This window comes from Eumetopias jubatus, unplaced genomic scaffold (assembly GCF_037043125.1).
Source record: "Eumetopias jubatus isolate StellerSeaLion01/CBP00866 unplaced genomic scaffold, mEumJub1_p1.0 scaffold_1, whole genome shotgun sequence".
NCBI lineage: Eukaryota > Metazoa > Chordata > Mammalia > Carnivora > Otariidae > Eumetopias > Eumetopias jubatus.
Window position 1 is genome coordinate 133875182 of NW_028274807.1, and position 18094 is coordinate 133893275.

At 41.6% G+C, this 18094-nt stretch overlaps 1 protein-coding gene across 1 annotated transcript in view; it reads left to right on the forward strand.

Moving 5' to 3' along the window:
* KAT2B (lysine acetyltransferase 2B) overlaps positions 1-18094 on the forward strand; it is a 99015-nt gene that overhangs the window by 58722 nt on the left and 22199 nt on the right. Inside the window, exons 6-11 of the mRNA XM_028099099.2 lie at positions 528-719; positions 5788-5894; positions 10201-10326; positions 12615-12751; positions 15538-15746; positions 16779-16905. Of these exons, the coding sequence (XP_027954900.1) occupies positions 528-719; positions 5788-5894; positions 10201-10326; positions 12615-12751; positions 15538-15746; positions 16779-16905 (898 nt within the window). The remainder of the gene's footprint in view (positions 1-527; positions 720-5787; positions 5895-10200; positions 10327-12614; positions 12752-15537; positions 15747-16778; positions 16906-18094) is intronic.

Sequence of the window (18094 nt, forward strand, 5' to 3'; positions counted from 1 at the left end):
AAATTTTACTCAGAGAACGAGAGGGTGGAATCCTGAGTCTTTCACAAATCGGGCATCCTCAGCTTCCCCTTTAATTTCTTCTTTTATTTAAACTCCCATTTATGTACCAGAAACTCGAATTCAGTATGCACTCTCCATACAGTATCTCCTACCACGCGCGTACCAGCGAAGTAGGTATTCTTGCTGTCCACGTTTTACAGGTAAGGACATGGAGACTCGAGAACACAATTAACATTTCCCAAGTCATGGCAAAGCAGAGATTTGACCCCAGGACTGCCTAACTGCAGGGCTTACTGCGCGGTGCTGCAGAATGGAATGAGTTTCATAGAACTGGACCATGCTTGTATATGGGTGGGCAAGCCACTCTGATTTCCGGGTTTCATTAGCTGGCAGGGGTACTACTGCTTGTCATTGCAGACCTAGTTTCTTCTGCTGTGGTTAATGACAGGAGAGTCGGCGTCATCAGACATTTTGGATGCCCTGGGGGTTTAAGGGATAGTGATGGAGCTTGTTCCCTCTTATCACAGGTGGCTGTGTTACTGCAACGTGCCCCAGTTCTGTGACAGTCTACCTCGGTATGAAACCACCCAGGTGTTTGGGAGAACACTGCTGCGCTCCGTCTTCACAGTCATGAGACGACAACTCCTGGAACAAGCGAGACAGGAGAAAGACAAACTGCCCCTCGAGAAACGAACTCTAATCCTCACCCATTTCCCCAAGTAAGAGAGCGCCCCTGCCTTGCCGGTCTTTGATCCTGGAGCTTGTGGTTGATAAACACATGCCAAAGCCTGTACCCGTAACGAGACCAGGAATGCCAGGAAAAGCATCCCAGGGAAGAGGGAGAAGGGACCCTCTCCTTCCGCAGCTCCCTTTGTGGGTCCTCTTTGGTATTGCACAGCGCATCTGTTGTTGGTGTGAATTTGCGTTGCCTGCAGGCATGCCTCCCTCGGCCCCACCTCCTCCCACCTGGGTCCTTGTCTCTGGATCTGCAGTGGGGTAGTGCTTTGTTGGGTGTATCCAGCTGCCAGCAAGCTAGAGGAGGATGGGGGGGAGTGGTAGAAGCAGTTTCCATCTACTCAGCAGGACAGCTCAAGTGGCTGGTTTTTTCTGTCCCACATTTCCAGTCCTTTCTAAGCCTGGAGAAATCACTCCTGCCTCAGCCACAGTCAACCTGCCCCCTCACTGTTTGTAAACTAGACCCCAAGAGTGGGGCTGGATGGGAATAGAGAGGCTTCCTTCAGAATGATCTTTGTACCTCTCTACTCATTTTTTTGCAGAATGTACATAACTCTTGTGCACCTTGCTTCTTTTACCTGCTCCAACATACAAATAACCACTTAACGTATCTTTCAAATGAAGGAAATGTGTTAAAGGAATAGGAAGTTGCAGTGTTGTATACCATTGGCCTTGGAAATGTGTTTTCAGTGCTAAGAACCAAAAATTTAAACTAAAAGGCTGGCTGCTCATGAGAGGGGCTGAGGGTGCAGTTGCCGACTTGTCATGGACCAGCGACAGCAAGACATGGGTGAGATAGTTTATTCTGTGGGCGTCATTCTCCCTAAACCAGCACTTGTCGTGGAAGAGGCAGAAGGTATCATTTGAAAGGGCTTTCTTTCTAGGTACGATAGAGGCTTCCTTCCCCACACCATTGAGAACTGCTGGTGTAGAGAAGAGAGTTTAAGAGAAGAGGTATTATTATATTCTTTAACCAAAGACTGATGATACCCTGTTTTAGTAGGGAAACTAGATTTTTATTATTACGTTACTGTTATGGGATTACCCAATTTCTTTCTCAGGAAAGACAGCTTTAATTTTTAAGATAAGTTCAGTCCAAAACAACAACAAAAAAAATTTTTTTTTTTTTTTGATAGAAATTAACTGAAAATTCCTTTGCAGTTTAACACAAATCCTAAGCTGTAGGTAGAAGATGTCATGGGTAATTCTGATGAGCTTTAGCTGCACGCCCAATGTTTGCACATAAATCCTAGCACCCTGAGTTTCAGTGTTTTCTTAAGGCAGCCGGTTCCTGAGACTGAGGCAACCATGAACGTTCTGGTATTCTCCAGGGAGGAAGATTCAGAAGTACTAGAGCTGCAGTTTGGGTGTTGCCCCTAAATGGGTTATGACCTCTCGGCATGCTTGTGTATTCAGTAGCTGCCTTTTGGTTCGTCTGAGCTCCTTGACTTCTAGATTGAGAGCAATTTTCTTATTTCTCTATTACATTTAACACATAAGCAGCATTTTATATTTTTAGATTATGGTTGTCATTCTCTGTCTCTAAGCCAAGGAACAAAGAGGGTGCTCCCCCTATCCCACCTTTTATAGTACATAAAGAGAAATTTTAATTACCTTACAGAGTAACAGATTTTTTTTTTCCCATAGCAAATTCATTTCGCTTCTTGCAGATATTTGCTAATTATAGTGTATTATGTTCCTTCATCCCATAGTTCTGGCATGCTTATGCTGTTGAGTTAAAAAATCAATGCTGTTTTTTTTCTCTTCTCTATTACTAATGGTAGGGTAAAACTACCACCCACTTCTCCTTTTGAATCCCTTGTCATTGAATATGACAACATTGGAGCTGTTAGGGATTTAGACCTCTAGCCTTGGCAGCAGAATCATGCATATGGGGGCACCTGGGTGGCTCAGTTGGTTAAGCGACTGCCTTCAGCTCAGGTCATGATCCTGGAGTCTCTGGATCGAGTCCCGCATCGGGCTCCCTGCTCAGCGGGGAGTCTGCTTCTCCCTCTGACCTTCCTCCTCTCATGCTCTCTCTCTCTCTCTCTCTCTCTCATTCTCTCCCTCAAATAAATAAATAAATAAAATCTTAAAAAAAAAAAAAAGAATCATGCATATGGAAGCTTGAGGTGCTGTTTGAGTCTTGGGCACTGCTTCCGAGTGAGAGCTGAACCAGGCCGCATACCACTCCCCTAGGTCACTGTGACTCCCGCTTGCTTTTGCAGGGTTTACGTCCTCATGTTCTTCCTCCTCGTATGTGCCCTTCCTTCCACTTGGCTTTAACTTGTGCCTTTCCTGGGGCCCCTGGATGGCTCAGTCGGTGAAGCATCCGCCTCTTGATTTGGCTCAGGTCATGACCTCAGGGTCATGAGATCCAGTCCCGCCTCTCAGCAGGGAGTCTGCTTCTCTCCCTTGCCCTCTGCCCCTCCCCCACCTTGCACTGGCACATGCTCTTTCTCTCAAATGACTAAACCTTTAAAAATATATACATGTATTAAAAAATAAAAACAAAACTTGTGCCTTTCCTCCCATCCACCAACTTACAAGGTTGTTTTTAGAAAGGTTTAGTACCTATGTTTTCTCCTAGAAGTGATAAATGCACATGCTGGTGAAAATTTGGTTAAGAGAGAACAAAGAGGCAAAAGACCCGCCCCCTCCCCCAAAGCCCTACCACTCTGAACTACTTTTAGTGTGTTTAGATATTTCTGTTTTTCTCCATGGATTGTTTTATTCTACATACAATTTTGAATTGTGTCTATACACAAAGCAAGCATTCTCTCATGTCATTGCATGAGACTATATTGTAACAAAATAACTATATTTACATATATACAGATACAACACACACACACACATGTTTATATAGAATTATTTGTCCTTGATTAGTAATGGCATTCTTCCTTGGTGAGTCTCTCTGCAGGGCTTTGTGAAGAGTGTTCTGACCATAAAATTACTGATAGAGAAGGAACCTGGAAAAGGAAAGGAAATTTACTTCTGTGATGAAGGGCAGTTGAGGAAGTCTTGAGGGCCGTGTAAGGTAGGAAAAGGAGAAGAAGCCTCAAGCTCTTTCTCCTCAGCAAGATCAGAATGTGATCTCAGTAAGGATCTTATCTCCCACTGCTGTCAGTCTTTCTGTGATGGGTAAGAAACATACTAAAATGTTTTAAAACGTAAGGTAATGGTGGCTTGCTTGGAAGTAGAAGTGACTCATGCAGTTTCTATAAACCATGAATTAAACTATCGTGTGCAGCCAGGTACTCATTCAAATGGTACCTTGTTCTTAAGTCTGAGGTTTAATTTGAACAGCGAGTAAGACGACCCCTAGGACCTTTCCCCATCTATTTTCACTTCCACAAAACAAACCTCTACCACCCCTGAAACCATTTAAAATCTTGCAGGCATTGATAAGCGAGAAAAATTGTACTTTTAGTGATAGGGATAATGGTGATGATGATGATACAGATCCTTGATCAGTTATCCAAAATCTTGATACTGATGTTTCAAAATTCAAGATTTAAAATATTTTGTAGAGGTAATATAACACTTATATATCAGAGCTCTAGGGGTAAGGGCAATCCCCCTAAATCAAATCCACTTGTAATTGTAAAAACTATAAATAGTTTTATATATGTTTGGGTTAGATTGTTGCCAAATGGGTTACGGAAGATCCTTTTCTAAGAGCTTTTGGAGTTCAGAATTTCAAATGAGGATAGTGGACTCATCATATTCAACCTTTATTACATCATTGCAGCCTGAACTTTGTGAGGGCAAGATGGTTGTTTTGTTCACTCTGTCTTCACAGCACCTAACACAGTGCCTGGTACAGGGTACATGTCCAACCAGTATTTGTTGCGTGGATGAATGGAGCCACTTACATGGGGTCAGGCAGCATTTTATGCACGAACATTAGCTTATTTCTCACTATGACCCTATGCAGGAATTACTGTTGATATTTCTGTTTTATGGAATAGGAATCTGAGAAAGAGGAAAGCTAAGAATTTCTTCTAAGGATCACAGAAATTAAGTGGTGAGCTTCGCCAATGGATTCTAGAGCCCAAGCTCTTAGCCATTTTTTTATATTCCTCCACTAGAATTAATGTGCCTTAAAAAGAGGCCTGTGGGAAGGTATTCCAGTACCAGATGTGTAGATTTATGTTGGTACTTTTAATCATAGTTCTTCAATTTTGGTGTACATCAGTCTAAGGTACCTCATCAAAATTTAGTTACCCAGGCCTGTTCTCATGGGCTCCAATTGAGTAAGCCCAGGTAGGGCTTAGCTATCTATATTTCTAACAAGATCTATCTCCAGGTAATTTCTGTGGGCCCCCAAACTTTGAGATCCATTTGGTTTATAACATGACAAGAAGTATATAACGTAGTAATCAGTCACATTCTAATCTTAGCCCTGCAATTTACTAATTGTGGAACTTTGTGCTAGTTATATTGCTTTAAGTTTTTTCTTCTGTAAAATGGGTATAATAATGGATTCCATTCCATAGGTTCGTTAGGAAGATTACCTGAGTGAATAATACATCAAACACTTAGAACAGGGTTTGTCTGTAAGAGTTATATATGTGTGACAATAAAAATAAAATATGTCACTCCTTGAGTTGAAGGGAGGATTCGCTAAGAAGTTTATAGAATAGTGCAGACACATGGCGAGCACTTGATAACTAGTAGCTATTGCGATGGATAATGACAGTGGTAATGACAGCTACAGAGATGCTGGAAATCTTGCTCTGAGGCTGAGGAGTGCTCAGTGGCATGCATTCCTACTGAGAGAACACTCTGTGCAGTCTATGTTGTGTCAGTCCGTGCAGAATCAAAAGAGAGTAAGTTTGTAGAAATGAATTTCTTTATTTGAATATACCGGGAGCGTCCACAAATCATCATTTGAGTCATAATTCACAAGCATATTTCTGAGTTGAAAGTGAGATGCTGATGGTGGGGTGCTTGCCATAGATGGTTAGGGCTTTCATCCCTCTGGTAATATATTAGTTTTTTTTGTTTTTTTTTTTATCTTACTGTTGCTTTTACTCTTATGCCTAGGTTTCTGTCCATGTTAGAAGAAGAAGTTTATAGTCAAAACTCTCCTATCTGGGATCAGGATTTTCTCTCAGCCTCTTCCAGAACCAGCCAGCTAGGAATCCAAACAGGTAAATTTCTTTTTGCATAAATCCGAGATCAGGAAGTGTTAGTCACGGCTCACTCTGCATTTATTTGTGTTTTTCATCAAAAAATTGAAGAACAGAGCCAGCAAAAAAGTAACACTTTGGCAAGTCTTGCATCTGCATCTCTTTTAATGAGGAGAGCAGGTGCAAATCAGTTAAAACCACTCCCCCTTGTACTGTTGGGTTTGCTTAGCTTGCACATTACGATTTTATGAGATGTAAACTACCACACAGCTCAGCTCTGTAGTCAAATGCTGGCTCTTTTTTAAAGACACTTAAGGTCTTGGTCCATGGCCAAATATGCCCAGGAATCAATTCTTGGTCTGCTTTCTGAATCTGTGATGTCTGTTGGTGCATCAAGTTACTCTCATGGATAAAGGTAGGGTGGTGAGTTGAGAAGAGCAGGCTTGATTCTCCGGTCATGAGGTACTTCCCAGTGGGGTCAGAGTACCCTTGGCATTGGCTTGAGTGGCATCAGCTGGTATTTTATGATGAGGGAAGAGACATGTGACTTCTGGAGTCACACTGATCCCAGAGAGAGGATCTGAATTGCTGCCTTTGACACTAGGAAGACTCTGGAGAAGTTTAGCAAGAGATGCCAAAGGAGTCATTTATATGTGACCATGGGGAAAGAGAATGCAGAATTTTGATGGCAGAGTTTTTAGTATATCTAGCTCAGAGTGTAGTATTTTTGCCTCCAGCAAAAAAAGAAAAAATTTACGCACAGTAAAAGTCACCTTGAGTATATGGTTCAGTGCATTTTTTTCTTTTTTTAAAGATTTTATTTATTTATCACAGAGAGAGACACAGCGACAGAGGGAACACAAGCAGGGGGAGGAGGAAAGAGAGAAACAGGCTTCCCGTGGAGCAGGGAGCCCAGTGCGGGGCTCGATCCCAGTACCCTGGGATCATGACCTGAGCTGAAGGCAGACGCTTAACGACTGAGCCACCCAGGCGCCCCAGTTCTGTGCATTTTGACAAACACATGCAGTTGTATAACCCCTAGTACCATCAAAATACAGAACAGTGGCTTCACCCCAAGAAACTCCTTTGTAACCCTCTGTAGTCCATTCATCACCCTACTTCCAGCCTTGGCAACCACTGATCGTTTTTTGTTCCTGTAGTCTGCCTTTTCTAGAATGTCATATGAACAGAATCATATGGTACACCATTTTCTGAGTCTGACTTCTTTCACTCAGCATAATGCATTTGAGAAGGTGGTTAAAAAACATTTTTTTTTTTTCGGGGCACCTGGGTGCCTCAGTCATTAAGCGTCTGCCTTCGGCTCAGGTCATGATCCTGGGGTCCTGGGATCGAGCCCCGGATTGGGCTCCATGCTCAGCGGGAGGCTTCCTTTTCCCTCTCCCACTCCCCCTGCTTGTGTTCCCTCTCCCGTTGTGTCTCTCTTGCTCTGTCAAATAAATAAAATATTAAAAAAAATAAATAAAAATTTTTTTTCATCTAGAGCCCAAGTTTGGATGTAAATATAATTAAGTCCCTACAAAGCAGAGTACTTAGGGAATGAGGTAGTTTGGTTTGGATCAGATCCTTTTTGTTTGAATTCTTGTTTTTAGAGCCTTGAGTTTTTAGTGTTTACAGGACATATTCTCTGTGGTGGCTGGGCATATTCTCTGCATTGCTCTGTCCCTGCCTTTGTCTTTATCTCACCTGGTTTTCAAACAGCATCTCTCCCACAAACCCTTTCCTTATTCTTCCCAGGCCTTCAGTCCTTGGATCTCTTTTCTTCCAAACTTTCATAGAACCTGGAATATATCTATCTTTGGTTCTCTAACTTGGTTGCCCAGTGGCGTCACCCGTGGTGATTTAAAATACTGATGTCTGAGGCTTTTCCCGAGAGAGTGATATAATTGGTCTTGCCTGGACATTGAGACTTTTAAAAGCTGCCCAGGTGACTCTGATGTGCAGCAGTATTTGAGAACCGCTGTGTCATACGGCACTTAACTCATGCGAACCTAATCCCGTTTTTCTTTAAGTCTTCTGTCTCCTCTGAGTGTGACTCCAGGGTGGTGAGAGACTGTTTTGCCACAATAATAATAATAACATACTTCCATTAAGTGCTTGCCTATGAAGTTTGCTTCATATTAAAGCCTTAGCACAAACCCTGAGAAGTTGGTGTTATTGTCCCCTTTATGTAGATGAGAAATAGAAGCCGAGCAAGGAGCACCAAGTTGGCCCACAATCAGAGCTGTGGAATTCCTTAACTGCTTCCCTGTATGAAGAGCCAGACTCTAGCCAGTAGCACAGGGCGCTGCTCTGGTGTGTGCTGCAAACGTGCAGGCAAATGCTTGTGGGAGAAATGAGTGAAGGACACAGCTTCCTCCTACGGGTAGGGGGACACCAAAGCTGACAACCAAAGTTGACAACAGGGTCAACTTTGTTCTTTTCTGGAGGGTCTTCCCGAGAGGATTCCTCTCTTTTGTGAAAACTTCCCTTGACCCTTGCCTGCTCAAAATGCCTCCCAGTCTGTTCAGCTTCCAGCGCATTCTGTGCCTTAGCACAGGATGGAGAAGGTGGGCGTTGTCTCTGACTCTCGGGATTCCACATTTATTTCTGTGACTAAGGTTGTAACCCATTTGAGCTGTATTGTCCTCTTCAGAATTACCCAAAGCTGTCAGAAGCAGGCTGCCTTCTCCTGTTCTCCTGTAATTGCAGTGTTTCTCTGGGGGGAAAGAAGAGTGTAATCATCTACTTAATTGGCATGTCTGCACGACTCTGCAGCTGTGATACATGACATTCGTAAGGATGGCTCGCAAGTTTTGCAAGATACTCAAATGTCTTCAGAGTCACCGGAGCTTCCTCTTTGTGTGGAATCACTCCAGGGTACTTTGAGATTCAGAAGGCCTGTTTCCTGGAAGCAAAGCCATATAGCCTGGCATTTGAGTATATTCTGAGCATTATGGATTGGTGTCTCTCTGTTGCTCCATTAACTTACTCCATCACTTTGTTGGCTGTTCGGAATGTCCTCTGGGGACTGAACTGTGGCTACATTGAAACTTAGTTGAACATTCTGTCTGGGCATCTGGCTGCACTACCGTACTCTGTCCTGTACGTGACCAGTGCCACTGAGGATGTCTTGTGTCCTTCATCTGCTCTCACCCCACTAGCTAAAATCAGCAGCACACTAGCGAAGCGACATCCTATTTCTTACAATGGCTTTATGAAACAAAACAAAACAGAAAAGTTTTTGATTTGTAAATACTCTCAAACTGACAGAAAAGTTACAAGAATAGGACAAAGAAGTCTTGCATACTGCATAGCCTTTGCCCAGATTCACTACTTGTTAACATTTGGCCATATTTCCTTTATCTCCTCCTCTCTCTCTCTTTTTTTTTTTCCCCTAAACTATTGGAAAGTCACAAACATCATGCCCCTTTACTGAGCTCAGTGGGTATCTCCCAAGAAAAAGGACATTCTCTTACTTCACAACAGTACAGTTATCAAAGTAGGGAATTTAAGCTTGATGCAATATTATTATCTAATCTGTAGACTGTTTTCCATTGTGCCTCTTATCACAAACATGTGGTTTATAGCAATTTTTGTGCCCCATCAGGAGGCACATGATGTTGGCCTCTCTCCTTGTCGGGATAAGCTTGAACACTTGGTGATGGGAGTGTTTACATGATTTCTCCGCTGTAGTGTTACCGTTTTTCCTTTTGCAATAAAAAAAAGTGTTTTTGTGGAGAGATACTTTGAAATTATCCTGTCTTCATCAAAATTATACTCCCAAGGTTTAGCCTGCACAGACAATTCTTCCCTGAATCAATTATTATATGCTGGCTGCCAAAATTTTTTGTTGTTGTTGTTGTTTTGTTTTTGTTTTTGTTTTTCCCTCCCCAACATCCATCATTCCTTCCTTTTTAATTATTGGTATTCTCTTGTAAGGAAGACTTTTACCTTCTGCCCACTTATTCATTTATTATTTTATCAATGTGGACTCAGATATCCTTACTGTATTCAGTGGGCTGTAATCTGTTACTTTATTATCATGCTCACATTGGCCCTATGGCTTTTATTTTATTATTTTAATCAATTAATTTTTAAAAGATTTTATTTTTAAGTAATCTCTACACCCAGTGTGGGGCTTGAACTTAAAACCCCAAGATCAAGAGTCCCATGCTCCATCCTCTGAGCCAGGTGCCCCTCCGTGGCTTTTATCTTGAAGATGACTTTAATGTGGTATTGGGCAGGAATGGGATGGTTGCATGTGCACGTGGTTCCTTATTGCCTAAGGAAGGAGTCACCTAATACCTTTTTTTCTTTTTGGGGCCAGTTATCAGTCCACCTCCTGTAGCTGGGACCATTTCATATAATTCAAACTCATCTTCCCTTGAGCAACCTAATGGAGGGAGCACCAGTCCTTCCTGCAAAGGCTCTTCTGGGCTTGAGGCAAACCCAGGTAAGCTCTTAAGGGGGCATAAGAGAAGGCTATGATTTGCCATAGAAATTCTGTTATCTGAGGAGTGCCAGAGGTAGATTTAGACCAACTACAATTTGTGCGCATCCAGGATTTTAACGGCTGGAAATCACTTTGAGCTGTATTGGTTAGTTACTGCTATGTAACAAAGCAACTGAAAATGCAGATTCTTAAAACCATAATCATTTATTATCATAGCTCACTCATTCTGTGTTTCCTGGAAGGTGGCTGATCTCAGCCAACATCATTCAGTCTTTGCTAGGCTTGCTCATGAGTCTACCTGTTGACCAGGGGCTCTGTTCTGGGCTTGGCTAGAACACTTAAGCTGGAGCATCTCTGTTCCATATTATTTCTCATCCTCCTCCTGGGATCACTGGGCTTCTTTTCTTTTTTCTTGGGGCAGAATATGTCCTTCTGACGATGGTAGAAGCGCCAGAGAACAAGTAGCAATACATACAGTTTCTTGAAGCCTAGACTCAGAACTGGTATACCATCACTCCTGCCTTATTTTGTCATCTAAGGCCAATTACATGGTCAAACTCAGAGTAAAGGGGTGGAGAAATGTACTCTACTTCTTTTGTAAGAACCACAAAGTCACATGGCAGAGTGTGGATACCAGGAGGGTAAAGAATTTGGCCACTAATGTAATCAGTCATGTGGGCAAAAAACGTGTCTTAATCCTACCGGCATTTCACGGTTATAGAATGTTTTGAAGGTTGCATTTCTGTCCACGGGCTTGACATCAAACAAATCTGGGATATGACCAAAGTTTGACATTAAAGAAGTGGCATAAAAGAGGGAAAGAAGAAAATTTTAAGTGTAGGACCACATATTTAGTATATGTGCCAACATTTACTCTCTGTCACTTCCAAGGGAGACATCACTGATCAGTCCCGAAACTCTTTGCCAATGAGCTTTGATGTAGCCTCAGATACTTTCTTATCATAACACTATTAGCAATTGATCAAGTTTGGGGCATATTAGTTATAAATCTCAGCTACAGAATAAGTAGTTCATAGCATTACTCTTGGGGAATTGTGGAACTTGAAGGTTTCTTGGTCAAATGACTGAAAATATTCTCACCTTTAATAACAACTAAAAAAGTTATAAAAACAAGAACTCAACAAAAGCCATTTAGTAAGTGACACATAATGTTTATGGAAGCATCTCATGTAGACAAGATACTTTACCTTGTTCTGTTCCTTTAACTAAAAGATGGTAAGAATGATCTATGGAAATGTGCTTAGTGGGATTAGATTTGAACATCTAAAATTTTTAAAAAAATTTTAATTATAAAAATAAAAACATTATGACAAGGGAAAAAAAAAAAGGAAAAACCAAGCATGATAGTAGAAAGGACGAAAAGCCACCATGTAATCTAAGGAGGAAAATGGGAGAAAGTTTTCTTTGTCTTTGTATGGCCTTTCCCAGCACGTGACATGTTGAGAATGGCCCAACTCACTTTGTGAGGTATCATTTTATGGCAAAAAAGCATTGTGAGAGAAAAAGGGTTATTTTATAATGAAAAAATTAAATTCACTGGCAAAATGAAACATTTCATTTGTATATTTCAAATATATATAGACATATACATAATATATCTATACATACACACATGTACACATACGTGAAAGAGATTTGACAGAACCACAAAGAGAAATAACCTAGTCAACCAGTAGTTGAAGGCTTGAAGCAACATTTCTGAGTAATTCATAGTTCAAGTGGACAAAACTATCGTTAAGGATATAGAAGCCCTGAAAACACAATCAGTAAGCTTAATCTAATGGATGTACAGAGATCATTACTCCTAAAAGTCAGAAAATACACATTATTTTCAAGAAGACACAACACATTTACAAATAATTGGTAGTATTTTATATTCTAAGGTAAGATTCAGAAATTTTTGATGTTTTGTTATCATATGGACCATGTTCTTTGACCACAGAGGGACTAAATTTAGAGATTAACAACCATGATAACTAAAATCACCTCTTGCATTTGCAAATGAATGAATACATGCCTTCATAATTCATATAGCAAGTTAAAAAATTAACATAGAAAATATTCAGAATGGATCTGTGGTTGGCAGTTATCGTGACCTCCTCCCTTCTCTTTCCCATCTTCCACTGCCACCCCTTCCCTGCATAGATGGAGAGTTGACTTCCGTGCCCATCAATGTTCACAGAAAATTAGTTGGATTAGTTGGCATGTATTACCTGCTTTGTGTTTAAGATCATCCATTGTTTGCCCTTTTATTTTGATCATCACAGGAGAAAAGAGGAAAATGAATGACTCTCATGCGTTGGAGGAGGCCAAGAAACCCCGAGTTATGGGGGATATTCCAATGGAATTAATCGACGAGGTCATGTCTACCATCACAGACCCTGCAGCAATGCTTGGACCAGAGGTCAGCAGGGTAAATCAGAGCCCAGCCACCTGGTAGACCCCTTTCATTTTCCTGGCCACTCCAGCTGTTGGAAATGGGGGTGGTATCATTGAGAGATAGCATGTTATGCTATCCTGGTTTGCATTTAACCAGGTGGTCAAGGTGTGGAGGGTAAGACAAGCTGGTGGAGATGTGATTCCCCTTGATGAATATCACATTACAGGGAAACATACTAATAATCTCACACAGTTGAAGGCATTCCCACCTCCCTCAGCTCTTCATCTTAAAATATTTAAATGCTCATAAATGTTAGAAACATTTCATGATAGCGAACCATAGTTTTTTTTTTTTTTTTTTGAAGGTTATATTTATTTATTAGAGAGGGCGACAGAGATCACAAGTGGGGAGGAGAGGGAGAAGGAGAGGCAGGCTCCCCTCTGAGCTGGGAGCCCAATGCAGGGCTTGGTCCCAGGACCCTGGGATCATAATATGAGCTGAAGGCAGACACTTAACTGACTGAGCCACCCAGGCTCCCCTGAGATCCATAGTTTCTTTATTTAGATTCACCAATTGTTAACATGTCACACTTGCATTACCTCTGTCTCTCTCGCCTATGAACCATTGGGAACCATTTCAGAATTCAATATAGATGTCACAACATTTCACCTCTATATTTACCTGTATTTTTTAAGATATACACTACTCTTTTACATTACCACAGTGTAGTTACCATTATCAGAAAATTTAGCTAGGTTATATTTTCTAATATATGTATATATGGCCCACTGGCTGTTTTTTAAAGTATTATTGAAACGTATTGTCTTTACCTGCCTTGCACTATAAGAGCAGATTTGAATAATTAAGACAGGTGATGTATGATCTGCAAAGCCTAAAATACTTGTATCTGACCCCTTTATAAGAAAGTTTGCTGACCCCTGGCCTAATGTATAGAGAGCCCGTATCTGAATTCCCCATGTAACCATATTATGTCCTTAGAAATTTGTTCCTGTTGTTGAAGGATCAGCCAGGGATCATGAATTGCATTTAGGTTCTTTCTCATCATCTCTTTAGTCTCCTTCAATCTAGAACAGTTCGCCTGTCCTTTTTTTTTTTTAATGGCAGTGTCGTTGTTGAAGAATCCTGCTCACTAGTTTTGTATAACAACTCCTTTTTGGATTTGTCTATTTACTCGTGATTGGATTCAAGTAAAGCAGTTTTGGAAAAGTTCTGTTATCTCATTGCATTGCATCCAGGGGCAAGGCAGTTTAAGATGTTTCTGGGGCACCTGGGTGGCTCAGTCAGTTAAGCTCCAGGGTTGTGGGTTCAGGCCCTGTGTTGGGCTCCATGCTGGGCTTGGACCCTACTTAAAAAAAAAAAAGACATTTCTGACAGCTTCCAGGAAATGAAGAAATGGCTTGGAGATTATTTGGTAAAGTATCTTTAAAAATTATTTTGGCATGGCTCTGCTACATCAGTTTTTAATTTGTCATGTTTCCTGAGATGTTTGTTTTATGGTATTGGGGATAATTCAGAGAACTGGAATGTTTTAAGAGAAATAATCTCATTGTAAGATTATCCTTCCCATTTCCTGTTAGATATCCAGTCCTGGTATCTAATACTATACCTTTTGTGCACTTGTCTTTCAAGGATTTAGTAACTTCACAGATTAGTTTAGCTCAGTTTTTTTCAGCTGTGAAGTGTGGATGTTATCACACATTTCAAAATTTGCTGGGTGGATTTGGTAGTGTATTGGAGTTGGCTTGTACAACATGCACAAGGCAGTTGTTAAATTTTCAAGAATTTGGTGAGCTGGGTGTTAAATATGTTGGTAGCTTGAAATTGACTGCAGTTGCACCTGGTCAGCCAGCTGCAGACCAGTGGGATGAGCAAGTGCTACCATTTGGGGCTTTTCTTCCCTGGGGAACTGTTGCTTGAACATTTGCCTGCACACCCCTGGGTGGATTAAATAGGGTGAGGAGCATAAAGTGCTGGCACAGGACTGTGCTGCCAGCTATGGTTGAGAGTGGGTTAGCAGATACCCTCAGAACAGATACCCAGGAACACTGTCCTCCAGAAAGAGGTGCTAACATCATAAACGTGACTGTCACTGTTGGGACTGTGATAGGAATTTTGGGGATCGGTCATCCCGAGGCTCCTGTAAAGTTTAACCAGATGGGATTCCTCCAAACCAGGGGTTAGCACACAAGCCAAATCTGGTCTGCTCTACCCCCGCCCTCTTTTAAATAATGTTTTATTGGAACATTACTACATCTGTCTGTCTATCTATCTATCTATCTATCTATCTATCTATCTGTTTATGAGAGAGAAGATGCACAAGCGGGGGGAGAGGGGCAGAGGGAGAGAATCCCCAAGCCGACTCCCCACTGAGCACAGAGCCCCATGTGGAGCCCTGAGAGCATGACATGAGCCAAAATCAAGAGTTAGACACCTAACCAACTGAGCCTCTCAGGCACCCCCCTCCATCCATTTATGTATGTCTGTGTCTGCTTTCACACTACAACAGTGTTGACTAGTTGCCACAGAGACCTTGTATTTACTATATGGCACTTCACTGAAAGGTTTGACGGCTCCTAATCTACGCCAAATATCCATGTATACATACAATACTCTGATCTCTCAAAATGATTTACCTCTCTTTTCCATTTTGTTTTTGTAACTTGTGCATGTTGTTTGGATCCCTGAAAATCCACAAATGTGTATCTTATTAGAACAAATAAGAGAAGCATGGAGATGTCCCATCCCCATTGTCTTAAGAGTTCTGTGTAATTTTTTCCTGTCTCCTGCAGACCAATTTACTGTCAGCACATTCAGCCAGGGACGAAGCAGCAAGGCTGGAAGAGCGCAGGGGTGTGATTGAATTTCACGTGGTCGGCAATTCCCTAAACCAGAAACCCAACAAGAAGATTCTAATGTGGCTAGTCGGTCTACAGAACGTGTTCTCACACCAGCTGCCCCGGATGCCAAAAGAATACATCACACGGCTTGTCTTTGACCCGTAAGTGGTACTTGGCTCTTCTTTCTTATTTCCTTTTTAAATGAAGGAGGAACCACTCAGATAGTGGAAGTAAGCCAGAGTCAGCTACTGAATCCTGCTGCCTCTTGTCATGCTGGGGAATACAGAGCTACATCAAGATACTTGGCATGACTAAAAGCAATAAGATGAATTTTTCAACAATGCATACATTTCTTTGTTAACAGTAATGAAGCTCTATATTTTAAGTTGCTGGTGACTGTCCTATGGTTCATTCACTATAGCAGTGAAGAAATATAAGCACCAAGAAGATGTCCTACTTTTTCATAGTCAAAACATTCTTGAATTTGGCATCATAACTAGGTACCACTGTTGCTGGGAAAATTATTGGGATATCAGACAGGTACATTTGAAAATCCATTGCTTTAAATAAAACCCAAACACCAGAAAACCTAAAGTTCTCTAATTGAATGTACTTTAACATATATAGCCTAGCAGCCTATGTGGAACGTGATCCCTGCCTGTGACAATTCAGAGTGACGCCTGAGACAGAAGTTCTGACAGGATTCTATAACGCAGGGTTTGGCAAATTGTATGTGTGGATTTTGTATTCTCTTCCATAATGTTTCTGTAATGTTTTTGAGTCAGAGTAAACCCTTCGGAAACATATCCCACATTTGTCCATGACTTACTGCTTTCCCTCCAAACCTGTACTGGGGGTCCCTTGGCATTGAGTGTACCACTGTTCCAATACCAGTCAGCACCTCCACACATACTCTGTTCTTTACCTATAAACCTCACACCCTTCGTAGGCGGCCGGCATTCTGTTGTGATGGAAGCCCCGATGAATGAAGTCTTGTGCAGGCGAGCTTGCTCTAAAAAGTCCACATTAAGAATGTTCTACCGAGATAGTGTCTAGATAAAGGAGGCTTCCATAGAAACTCAAGAAAAACACTCCCCTCCCTTCCTGTTTGGTTAATAAGGAACCTCCCCTCCCCCAAAGTATTTTTATATAACCAAAATAGGTAAAACTTTGCCATAATCTTATTGTTTCAGGAAACACAAAACCCTTGCCCTAATTAAAGATGGCCGTGTTATTGGTGGTATCTGTTTCCGTATGTTCCCATCCCAAGGATTCACAGAGATTGTTTTCTGTGCTGTAACCTCAAATGAGCAAGTCAAGGTAAGGGTAACCCAAGGTGTTAGAAGAAAAACAGAATGTGGTGCTTCTCACTAAAGCTGCGGAGCCTGGGCAGGTCTCTCTCTCTGTGCCACGTCCACAGAAAGTTTGAAGTGGAGTTCAGGACTTTCTGAGAAGAGTCCTCTTGCTGAAAATGTCGGTGCATGTGTGTGAAGAGAGCAAACGGTTCCACATCCCAATAGGTCAGGTTCTACCAGGGCTTTGTTGGGGACTGGGGCAAGGTACAAGGACACCACACAGCCCCCAGTGCAACTGAAGGATAGTCCATGACAAGTGAAGGGAGGTTTGAAGATAAATTTCACTGCTCATTGTGAATTTAAACATGCACATGCATACACACACACAGCCGGTGACACACTGAGCCACCAGAAAGGATACGGTGAGATGTGGGTTACATGATTTAGGTGGCTTACACTTAAGAAAGGTGTCTTATGGCTTCGTCCTTAAAGGTAGTCAAGGGCTAAAGAAATTCTATAAAGGAAGTCATGAAAAATTTGAATATGACTAAGTTTTAGAAGTATTCATGCAGGGTTTGGAATGTGGGGTTTTTTTGGTATGTGTGTGTGTCTGTGTTTCTGTGTGTCTACTTGACCTTCCCAGTTGTCCTTGTCACTGGTCCCTTCGTCCCTGGGAGCTAGGCTGTTTCATTGAAGCTGCAGCTGGTGTTGCAGTAGGACTGGAATAAAGTGTAGACTCTCCATTGGCAGAAAGACCTCTGGTCTAATGTCTGTTGTGTTTTCTGCTCTGCTGCCACTTTTAGGAAAACAGAACCAGGAAAAATGTCTTTAAACTATCACTCATTTGGTATTTTGGGAAGCCTAAATAGTGTCATGCAGAACTAGGGCAAACGGTGGAAAGATGAGTAGCTCAGGGTTAGGTAGCTGCTGAGAAAAATGACCGGCAAGTCTGAGGTAGTGTTACCTAATGAAATATAATGTGACGTGCGAATGGGAGCCATGCGTGTAATTTTAAGTTTTCTAGGAGCTACGTTAAAAAAAAAAAAGGAAACCGGCAAAGTTAATTTTGAAAACATATTTTATTTTACCCACCGTATTTAAAGAGGTGTCACTGCACCAGCAGGTACTCAGTGTGGGCACAGAGGATTACTAATGAGACATTTTATATTGTTTGTCTTCAGTCTCTGGAATGTAGGGTGTGTTTTACACTTCAG